The following is a 12,354-nucleotide window of genomic DNA, read 5'->3' on the forward strand; positions in this document are numbered from 1 at the left end:
GGGAAGGAGTTAGGGTGGGGAGGGTTGGGGAGGAGGAGAGGAAAAAGGGGGCTCAGTCTGGGAAGGCTTCCTGGAGGAGGTGAGCTCTCCGTAGGGCTTTATATAGAGACGGTCCCTACCCAACAACGGGATCACAGTCTAGAAGGGGGAGACAGACAACAAGACAAAACAAGTAGACGGGTGTTCATACCATCAAAATAAATAGAATTATAGATATATACACATCAATCAATCAATCAATCGTATTTATTGAGCGCTTACTGTGTGCAGAGCACTGTACTAAGCACTTGGGAAGTACAAGTCGGCAACGTATAGAGACGGTCCCTACCCGACAGTGGGCTCACAGTCTAAAAGATTAATAAGATAAATAGACTAATAAATATGTCTGTCTCCCCCCTTTTAGACTGTGAGCCCGCTGTTGGGTAGGGACCGTCTCTAGACGTTGCCAACTTGGACTTCCCAAGCGCTTAGTACAGTGCTCTGCACACGGTAAGCGCTCTATAAATACGATTGATGATGATTATGATGATGCACTGTCGGGTAGGGACCGTCTCTATATGTTGCCAACTTGTCCTTCCCAAGCGCTTAGTCCAGTGCTCTGCACACGGTAAGCGCTCAATAAATACGATTGATGATGATGATGATGTACAAATATGCACAAGGGTTGTGGGGAGGGGAGGGGAGTAGGGCAGAGGGAGGGAGTTGGGGCGATGGGGAGGGGAGGAGGAGCGGAGGAAAAGCAGGGGGGTTCAGTCTGGGAAGGCCTCCTGGAGGAGGTGAGCGCTCAGTAGGGCAGCCAGGCACTGTCCTAAGCGCTGGGGAAATGATAGTAGTGGTGATAATTGCGGTACTTGTTAAGCACTTACCCCAAGTACCCTAAGCAGTAGGGTAGAAATGAGCTAATCAGGTCCTTGTCCCACATTTTTTTCAATGATATTTGTCCTCCCTTCAAGGCCCTGCTGAGAGCTCACCTCCTCCAGGAGGCCTTCCCAGACTGAGCCCCTTCCTTCCTCTCCCCCTCGTCCCCCTCTCCATCCCCCACATCTTACCTCCTTCCCTTCCCCGCAGCACCTGTGTGTATGTATATATGTTTGTACATATTTATTACTCTATTTATCTATTTATTTTATTTGTACATATCTATTCTATTTATTTTATTTTGTTAGTATGTTTGGTTTTATTCTCTGTCTCCCCCTTTTAGACTGTGAGCCCGCTGTTGGGTAGGGACTGTCTCTATATGTTGCCAATTTGGACTTCCCAAGCGCTTAGTACAGTGCTCTGCACATAGTAAGCGCTCAATAAATACGATTGATGATGATGATGATGTTAAGCGCTTACTACGTGACGGGCACCGTCCTGATAAGCTCATCAGGTTAAGCGCTTAGTACAGTGCTCTGCACATAGTAAGCGCTCAATAAATATGATTGATGATGATCAGGTTGGACACAGTCCCCGGCCCGCGTGGGGCCCACGGCGTCAATCCCCATTGTACAGATGAACCCAGGTTAGTAAGTGCGTTGTCGGGTAGGGACCGTCTCTATATGTCGCCAACTTGTACTTCCCAAGCGCTTAGTACAGTGCTCCGCACACCGTAAGCGCTCAATAAATAGGATTGAATGAAAAAAAGGAAGAGTTGGAGGGGGAGAGCTGATTGAGTTCCTTAAAGCCGATGGTAAGGGGTACGTGGACAGCAATGTGCAGAATAAGCTGAAGTATGGAGAGGTTGATGACGGGGGGCTCGGTGATTTTGTCGTGGCTTCTGCAACTGTCAGGAGATCAGCATCATCATCATCATCATCAATCGTATTTATTGAGCGCTTACTATGTGTAGAGCACTGTACTAAGCGCTTGGGAAGTACAAATTGGCAACATCTAGAGACAGTCCCTACCCAACAGTGGGCTCACAGTCTAAAAGGGGGAGACAAAACCAAACATACTAACAAAGTAAAATAAATAGAATAGATACGTGCAAGTAAAATATATAGAGTAATAAATATCATCATCATCATCATCATCAATCATATTTATGGAGCACTTACTATGTGCAGAGCACTGTACTAAGCGCTTGGGAAGTACAAATTGGCATCATATAGAGACAGTCCTTACCCGACAGTGGGCTCACAGTCTAAAAGGGGGAGACAAAACCAAACATACTAACAAAATAAAATGAATAGAATAGATATGTGCAAGTAAAATATATGAATAGAGTAATAAATATCATCATCATCATCAACATCATCATCAATCGTATTTATTGAGCGCTTACTATGTGCAGAGCACTGTACTAAGCGCTTGGGAAGTACAAATTGGCATCATATAGAGACAGTCCCTACCCGACAGTGGGCTCACAGTCTAAAAGGGGGAGACAAAACCAAACATACTAACAAAATAAAATGAATAGAATAGATATGGACAAGTAAAATATATAAATTAATAGAGTAATAAATATGTACAAACATATATACATATATACAGGTGTTGTGGGGAAGGGAAGGAGGTAAGATGGGGGGGATGGAGAGGGGGACGAGGGGGAGAGGAAGGAAGGGGCTCAGTCTGGGAAGGCCTCCTGGAGGAGGTGAGCTCTCAGCAGGGCCTTGAAGGGAGGAAGAGAGCGAGCTCGGCGGATGGGCAGACACACGGTAAGTGTTTAACAATAATAATTAAGTAACCAGGATGGGAGACGGCGAGCCCACCGTGGGACGGGGACTGCGTCCAACCGGATGGGCTAGTATCGACTCCAGCGCTTAGTACAGTGCCTGGCGCAGAGGGAGCGCTTAACCAATAGCACAGTTCTTCTTCTTCCGCCTCCAGGGCCTGATTCACAGTCTTTTGGCCGTGGAGCTGAACAGCTGCCAGTGGGAAGACAGGATTTTAGCCTGCCGGGCCCTCTCCCAAGTTAGTGGGAATGTCAACCAGGTAAAAGCCTTTCCGTATTTTGGGCGGAGCGAGAAATGTCGGCTGCCGTGTAACCTTCTGCAGTGCTTAGAACAGCGCACGAGAAGCACTCAATAAATACCATCATCATCAGTCGTATTTATTGAGCGCTTACTGTGGGCAGAGCACTGCACTCAGCGCTTGGGAAGTACACATTGGCAACATAATGATTATCGGCAACGTAATCGTGACATATAACGTAATCACCGCAATTATTAGTAGTAGTAATAATCGCCATTTTACAGGTGAGGGGACTGAGGCCCGGAGGAAGCGAAGTGACTTACGCGAGGTCACAGGGCGGATATGTGGCAGAGATGGGATTAGAACCCAGGTCACCATCATCAATCGTATTTATTGAGCGCTTACTGTGGGCAGAGCACTGCACTCAGCGCTTGGGAAGTACAAATTGGCAACATAATGATTATCGGCAACGTAATCGTGACATATAACACAATCACCGCAATTATCATTAGTAGTAATAATCGCCATTTTACAGGTGAGGGGACTGAGGCCCGGAGGAAGCAAAGTGACTTACGCGAGGTCACAGGGCGGATATGTGGCAGAGATGGGATTAGAACCCAGGTCATCATCATCAATCGTATTTATTGAGCGCTTACTGTGGGCAGAGCACTGCACTCAGCGCTTGGGAAGTACAAATTGGCAACATAATGATTATCGGCAACGTAATTATAACATATAATCACCACAATTATTATTAGTAGTAACAATCGCCATTTTACAGGTGAGGGGACTGAGGCCTGGAGGAAGCGAAGTGACTTACGCGAGGTCACAGGGCGGATATGTGGCAGAGCTGGGATTAGGACCCAGGTCATCATCATCAATCGTATTTATTGAGCGCTTACTGCGTGCAGAGCACTGTACTAAGCGCTTATAGCATTTATTAAGCGCAAAGCACGGTTCTAAGCGCTTAGTACAGTGCTCTGCACACAGTAAGCGCTCAATAAATATAATTGATTGATTCTAAGCGCCAGGGAGGTTACAAGGCGATCAGGTTGGCCCACGGGGGGCTCACAGTCTCCATCCCCATTTTCCAGATGAGGGAGCTGAGGCCCAGAGAAGTGAAGTGACTCGCCCAAGGTCACCCAGCTGACAATTGGCAGAGCCGGGATTTGAACCCGTGACCTCTGACTCCAAAGTCCAGGCTCTTTCCACTGAGCCACGCTGAAGGGCAGACTCTCTACATATCTATTCTATTTATTTTATTTTGTTAGTATGTTCGGTTTTGTTCTCCGTCTCCCCCTTTTAGACTGTGAGCCCACTGTTGGGTAGGGACCGCCTCTATATGTTGCCAATTTGTACTCCCCAAGCGCTTAGTACAGTGCTCTGCACATAGTAAGCGCCCAATAAATACGATTGATGATGATGATGATGATGTATATATGTTTGTACATATTTATTACTCTATTTATTTATTTATTTTACTTGTCCATATCTATTCTATTTATTTTATTTTGTTGGTATGTTTGGTTTTGTTCTCCGTCTCCCCCTTTTAGACTGTGAGCCCACTGTTGGGTAGGGACCGCCTCTATATGTTGCCGATTTGTACTCCCCAAGCGCTCGCTCAGTACAGTGCTCTGCACATAGTAAGCGCTCAATAAATACGATCGATGATGATGATGATGATGATGTATATATGTTTGTACATATTTATTACTCTATTTATTTATTTATTTATTTATTTTACTTGTCCATATCTATTCTATTTATTTTATTTGGTTAGGATGTTTGGTTCTGTTCTCTGTCCCCCCTTTTAGACTGTGAGCCCACTGTTGGGTAGGGACCGCCTCTATATGTTGCCAATTTGTACTCCCCAAGCGCTCAGTACGGTGCTCTGCACATAGTAAGCGCTCAATAAATACGATCGATGATGATGATGATGATGATGTATATATGTTTGTACACATTTATTACTCTATTTATTTATTTATTTATTTTACTTGTCCATATCTATTCTATTTATTTTATTTTGTTAGTATGTTTGGTTTGGTTCTCTGTCTCCCCTTTTAGACTGTGAGCCCACTGTTGGGTAGGGACCATCTCTAGATGTTGCCAACTTGGACTTCCCAAGCGCTTAGTACAGTGCTCTGCACACAGTAAGTGCTCAATCAATACGATTGATGATGATGATGACTCTCAGGCCCAGGCTCTATTCACTAGGCCACGCCGCTTCCCGGCTTTCCCGGAACATGATTTCTGGCTCAGCCTCACCCATTCCCGTTCCTCAAGTCGTTCAAAGCCCTTCCCCAGGTGTCACCTCCTCTAGGAGGTATTCCCTGATTTGGGGGGCGTTAGGGAATCAGTCACGCCACCTCATCCCTGGGGATTCACGTCCCGATCCGCTTATTCGCTACTTATTCGCTCGCGTCTATCTATCGCTTTTTTATTATATCATCGTATAGTCTCCGGTCGGGGTGGTCTAGCGGGATTTTGACGTGTTCCGCTTTGCAGGATTTGAAGAACAAATTGAGCCAGTTGATGTGGAAGGACTGGAATGGAGGCGTGCGGCAGGCGGCCGCCCGAGCGCTTGGCCAGATGAAACTGGGGAAGGAAATTCACGACCAGCTCAGGTGCCGTTTGGCCTCCGGGAAGAAGGCCAAATAATAATAATAATCCATAATAATAATAATAATGATGGTGGCTTCCCAGACTGAGCCCCTTCCTTCCTCTCCCCCTCGTCCCCTTCTCCATCCCCCCCGTCTTACCTCCTTCCCTTCCCCACAGCACCTGGATATATGTTTGTACATATTTATTACTCTATTTATTTATTTATTTTACTTGTACATATCTATCCTATTTATTTTATTCTGTTAGTATGTACATATCTATCCTATTTATTTTATTTTGTTAGTATGTACATATCTATCCTATTTATTTTATTTTGTTAGTCTGTTTGGTTCTCTGTCTCCCCCTTTTAGACTGTGAGCCCACTGTTGGGTGGGGACCGTCTCTAGATGTTGCCAATCTGTACTTCCCAAGCGCTTAGTACAGTGCTCTGCACACAGTAAGCACTCAATAAATACGATTGATGATGATGATGATGATTTGTTAAGCGCTTACTGTGTGCCAAGCACTGTTCTAAGCGCTGGGGGGATACAAGGCGATCAGGTTGTCCCCCGTGGGGCTCACAGTCTTAATCCCCGTTTTACAGATGAGGAGGCTCAGAGAAGTGAAGCGACTTGCCCAAGGTCACACAGCAGACATGTGGCAGAGGCGGGATTTGAACCCATGACCCCTGACTCCAAAGCCCGGGCTCTTTCCGCTGAGCCACGCTGCTTCCATCAGATTTACGGCGCTCTTACCGTGTGTAGACCGCCCGGGAGAGGACAGCAGGGCGGACACACTCCCTGCCCACAGCGAGCTTACGGTCTAGAGGGGAAGACGGACATTAATAGAAATAGATAAATTAGAGAGAGGGACATAAGTGGCGGGGGGCTGGGAGGGGATGAGGAAGAAAGGGAGCAAGTCGCCATTTAAAAATGGTGTTGGTTAAGCGCTGGCACTATACTGAACAGCACTGTATACTGGAGAAGCAGCGTGGCTCAGTGGAAAGAGCCCGGGCTTGGGAGTCAGAGGTCACGGGTTCAAATCCTGGCTCCGCCAACTGTCCGCTGCGTGACTTTGGGCAAGTTACTTCACTTCTCTGGGCCTCAGTTACCTCATCTGTAAACTGGGGATGAAGACTGTGAGCCCCACGTGGGACAACCTGGTCACCTTGTAACCTCCCCAGCGCTTAGAACAGTGCTTTGCACTTAGTAAGCGCTTAATAGATGCCATTATTATTATTATTATTATTTAGAGGGGAAGACAGATATTAATAGAAACAGATAAATTAGAGATAGGGACTTATGTCCCTATATATAAAAATAAAGGGAATAAAGGGAATAAAGGGAATAAAGGGAGCAAGTCAGGGGGACTCAGACCATTTTTAAATGGTGTTGGTTAAGTGCAGGCACTGTACTGAACAGCACTGTATGCTGGAGAAGCAGCGTGGCTCAGTGGAAAGAGCCCGGGCTTGGGAGTCAGAGGTCACGGGTTCAAATCCTGGCTCCGCCAACTGTCAGCTGTGTGTCTTTGGAAAAGTCACTTCACTTCTCTGGGCCTCAGTGACCTCATCTGTCAAATGGGGATGAAGACTGTGAGTCCCACGTGGGACAACCTGATCACCTTGGAACCTCCCCAGCACTATACCATTATTATTATTATTATTATTATTATTATTATTTAGAGGGGAAGACAGACATTAATAGAAATAGATAAATTAGAGATAGGGACATAAGTGGGAATAAAGAGAGCAAGTCAGGGGGACTCAGACCATTTTTAAATGGTGTTGGTTAAGTGCAGGTACTGTACTGAACAGCACTGTATGCTGGAGAAGCAGCGTGGCTCAGTGGAAAGAGCCCGGGCTTTGGAGTCTGAGGTCACGGGTTCAAATCCCGACTCCGCCAACTGTCAGCTGTGTGACCTTGGGCAAGTCACTTCACTTCTCTGGGCCTCAGTTCCCTCATCTGTAAAATGGGGATGAAGACTGTGAGCCCCACGTGGGACAACCTGATCACCTTGGAACCTCTCCAGTGCTTAGAACAGTGCTTTGCACATAGTAAGTGCTTAATAGATGCCATTATTATTATTATTATTATTACTTAGAGGGGAAGACAGACATTAATAGAAATAGATAAATTAGAGATAGGGACATAAGTGGGAATAAAGGGAGCAAGTCAGGGGGACTCAGACCATTTTTAAATGGTGTTGGTTAAGTGCAGGCACTGTACTGTACTGCACTGTATGCTGGAGAAGCAGCGTGGCTCAGTGGAAAGAGCCCGCGCTTTGGAGTCAGAGGTTACGGGTTCAAATCCCGACTCCGCCAAATGTCAGCTGTGGGACTTTGGGCAAGTCGCTTCACTTCTCTGGGCCTCAGTTCCCTCATCTGTAAAATGGGGATGAAGACTGTGAGCCCCACGTGGGACAACCTGATCACCTTGGAACCTCCCCAGCGCTTAGAACAGTGCTTTGCACATAGTAAGCACTTAATAAATGCCATTATTATTATTATTTAGAGGGGAAGACAGACATTAATAGAAATAGATAAATTAGAGATAGGGACATAAGTGATGTGGGGCTGGGAGGGGACGAGGAAGAAAGGGAGCAAGTCAGGGGGACTCAGACCATTTTTAAATGGTGTTGGTTAAGCGCAGGCACTGTACTAGGCGCTGGGGAAGATACAGGATAATTGGGTTGGACACTGTCCCTGTCCCACATGGGGCTCACCCTCTTCACCACCATCTGACAGATTAGAGGAGCAGCATGGCTCAGTGGAGAAGAGCACGGGCTTTGGAGTCAGAGGTCATGAGTTCGAATCCCGGCTCTGCCACGTGTCTGCTGTGTGACCTTGGGCAAGTCACTTAACTTCTCTGAGCCTCAGTTACCTCATCTGTAAAATGGGGATTAAGACTGTGAGCCCCATGTGGGACAACTTGATCACCTTGTGTCCACCCCCAGCGCTTAGAACAGTGCTCTGCACATAGTAAGCGCTTAACAAATGTCATTATTATTATTGTTATTATTATTATTATTATTATTATTGTCTCCTCCTCTCGATGGTCAACTCACTGCGGGCAGGGCACGTGTCTGCTAATTCTGCCGCACTGGACTCCCCCAAGCGCTTAGTACAGCGCTCTGCACACAGTAAATGCTCGGACACTGAGAGATATAGACTTGAAATGGAGCTCTGAATCGGAAGCTCGCTGTGGGCCGGGAATGTGTCTGTTATATTGTTAGGTTGTACTCTCCCGAGCGCTTAGCACAGTGCTCCGCGCACTGTAAGGGCTCAATAAAAGCAACCGGGTGAGTGAGGGATAAATACCACTGATTGATTGAGTGATTGATGAGGTACCTGAGGCCCGAAGTCACACAGCAGACAAATGGCAGTGGCGGGTTTAGAACCCAGCTCCTTCTGATTCCCAAGCCCGGGCTGTAGCCACTAGACCAATCAATCAATCAATCGTATTTATTGAGCGCTTACTGTGTGCAGAGCACTGTACTAAGCGCTTGGGAAGGACAAGTTGGCAACATATGGAGACGGTCCCTACCCAACAGTGGGCTCCCAGTCTAAAAGACCAAACTGCTTCTCTTCCTTCATCATCATCATCATCATCAATCGTATTTACTGAGCGCTTACTATGTGCAGAGCACTGTGCTAAGCACTTGGGAAGTACAAATTGGCAACAGATAGAGACAGTCCCTACCCAACAGTGGGCTCACAGTCTAAAAGGGGGAGACAGAGAACAAAAACAAACATACTAACAAAATAAAATAAATAGGATAGATATGTACAAGTAAAATAAATAAATAAATTTATTTATTTATTGCCGGTTCCTTTCAACCGGCCATTGAAATCCACCTCCTCCATGCAGCTTTCCCTGCCTTGCTTTCTCTCCCAGGGCCATGCCGGGAAACAACAACGGACAGGTAGAAGCTGCATGGCCTAATGGATAGAGCGTGCACCTGAGAGTCAAAGGACCTGGGTTCTAATCCTGCGGCCGCCGCTTGTCTGCTGGGTGGCCCCGGGCAAGCCACTTCACTTCTCCCCCTTACAGACTGTGAGCCCACCGTCGGGTAGGGACCGTCTCTATACGTTGCCAACTTGGACTTCCCAAGCGCTTAGTCCAGTGCTCTGCACACAGTAAGCGCTCAATAAATATGATTGATTGATTGATCGATTGATTCTCTGGGCCTCAGTGACCTCATACCTAAAATGGGGATTGAGATTGTGAGCCCCACATGGGGCAGGGACTGTGCCCAACCTGATTAGCTTGTATCCACCCTAGCACTTGGTAGTGCCTGGCACGTAGTAAGTGCTTAACAAATACCACAATTATTATTATTATTATTATTATTATTATCATTGTTCTTATTATTATCATTATTATCATTATTATTAAGAAAAATACAGAAATTAATCAGTGGTGCTTACTGAGAGCTCTCTGTGTGCTGAGCACTGTACTTGGCACTTGGGAGAGCACAATACAACAGGGTTGGAGGACATGATTCCTCTTGCAAGGATCTTCAGTATATTGCAGGGAGCTTTACAGTCTACAGTTTTCCTTTCTCCTAATAATAATAATAATAACAATAATAATAATAATAATAATAACGGCATTTATTAAGTGCTTACTATGTGCAAAGCACTGTTCTAAGCGCCGGGGAGGATACAAGGTGATAAGATTGTCCCACGTGGGGCTTACAGTCTTCACCCCCATTTTACAGATGAGGCCACTGAGGCCCAGAGAAGTTAAGTGACACCCATCACTCCTTAATCAATCAGTCGTATTCATTGAGCCCCACATGGGACTCACAGTCTTAATCCCTATTTTACAGATGAGGGAACTGAGGCACAGAGAAGTTAAGTGACTTGCCCAAGGTCACACAGCTGACAAGTGACTGAGCTGGGATTCGAACCCATGACCTCTGACTAAAGGACGCCTGCTGAGTCATACAGACTCTCTGTCAATACACACGTGTGTTTGCGTGTACACACACCCACTACTAAGTACTCCTGGAAGAAACAAAGGAGAAGAATTGTGGAGAGAAGCAGCATGGCCTAGTAGATAGGGCACAAGCTTGGGAGTCAGAAGGACCTGGGTTCTAATTCTGTCTTCGTCACTTGTCTGCTGTGTGATCTTGGGCAAGTCACTTCAATTCTCTGTGCCTCAGTTCCCTCATCTGTGAAACGGGGATTAAGACTCTGAGCCCCATGTGGGATATGGACCGTGTCTTACCTGATTAACTTGTATCTACCCCAGAACTTAGAACAATCAATCAATCGTATTTATTGAGCACTTACTGTGTGCAGAGCACTGGACTAAGCGCTTGGGAAGTACAAGTTGGTAACACAGTGCTTTGCACTTAGTAAGCGCTTAACAAACACCATAAAAAAGAGCACTGTACTAAGCGCTTGGGAAGCACAAATTGGCAACATAGAGAGACAGTCTCCACCCAACAGTGGGCTCACAGTCTAAAAGACTCTGCCGCCACTCATCTGCTGAGCGATCCTGGGCAAGTCACTTTACTTCTCTGGGCCTCAGTTACCTCATCGGTAAAATGGGGATGGAGACTGTGAGCCCCACAGGGGACAGGGACTGTGTCCAAACCGATTTGATTCTATCCACCGCAGCCGCCTGGCACGTAGTAAGCGGTTAACAAATACATAATAATTATTATCATTACTACTAACCGCTGAGGTAGGCATGAGGTTAAGACTGGAAGCTCGTTGTGAGCAGGGAATGGGTCTGTTCTAATGTTCTAGCAGACTCTGCCAAGCGCTTAGTACAGTGCTTTGCACGTGTTCAGTAAACAGGATTGACTGACTGGCTGATTTTGCTCGGAGGGTGTCTTGACAAGTGAAAAAAGAAATCCCAAAATCCAAGACAAATTCCACCCATTCGGGTCCATCGTCCCGCCTGCTGGGCCACGGCTTTTTGAGCCATTCTGTCGGTTGGTGACGAGGGCGGTATTTCTTCAGCGCTTACTATGAGCCAAGCACTGTGCTAAGCGCCGGGGGGGGATCCAAGAGGGTCAGGTGCCACAGTGGGGCTCACAGCCTAAGCAGGAGGGGGAACAGGGGTTGAATCTCCATTTTGCACACGAGAGGACTGTGCATTGTGAAGTAAGTGAACATAGTAAGTGCTTAACAAATACCACTATTATTATTATTATTATTGTTATTATTATTATTATTAAGAAAAATAATAATAGTGTCACCCAAGGTCACACTCAGCGGACAAGTGGCCTGGAAGCGCTTGGTCCAGTGCTCTGCACACAGCAAGCGCTCAATAAATACGATCGAATGATTGAATGAATGAATGCCAAGCTAGCTCTCTTCCTCCCTTCAAAGCCCTACTGAGAGCTCACCTCCTCCAGGAGGCCTTCCCAGATTGAGCCCCCCTATTTCCTCTCCTCCTCCTCCCCTCCCCATCGCCCCCACTCCCTCCCTCTGCCCTACTCCCTTCCCCACCCTACAGTACTTGTGTATATTTGTATAGATTTATTACTCGATTTATTTATTTATTTATTTTGCTTGTCCATATCTATTCTATTTATTTTATTTTGTTAGTATGTTTGGTTTTGTTCTCTGTCTCCCCCTTTTAGACTGGGAGCCCACTGTTGGGCAGGAACTGTTGGGCAGGGACCTGTATATATGTATATATGTTTGTACATATTTATTACTCTATTTATTTATTTTACTTGTACCTATCTATTCTATTTATTTTATTTTGTTAGCATGTTTGGTTTTGTTCTCTGTCTCCCCCTTTTAGACTGGGAGCCCACTGTTGGGCAGGGACTGTTGGGCAGGGACCTGTATATATGTATATATGTTTGTACATATTTATTACACTATTTATT

At 46.1% G+C, this 12,354-nt stretch overlaps 1 protein-coding gene across 1 annotated transcript in view; it reads left to right on the top strand.

Moving 5' to 3' along the window:
• Window positions 1-12,354, top strand: part of HEATR4 (HEAT repeat containing 4) — a 103,330-nt gene that overhangs the window by 31,880 nt on the left and 59,096 nt on the right. Inside the window, 2 exon segments of the mRNA XM_038765504.1 lie at window positions 2,812-2,916; window positions 5,404-5,522. Coding sequence (XP_038621432.1) covers window positions 2,812-2,916; window positions 5,404-5,522 — 224 coding nt within the window.

Source organism: Tachyglossus aculeatus, chromosome 23 (assembly GCF_015852505.1).
Source record: "Tachyglossus aculeatus isolate mTacAcu1 chromosome 23, mTacAcu1.pri, whole genome shotgun sequence".
NCBI classification, from domain to species: Eukaryota; Metazoa; Chordata; class Mammalia; order Monotremata; family Tachyglossidae; genus Tachyglossus; species Tachyglossus aculeatus.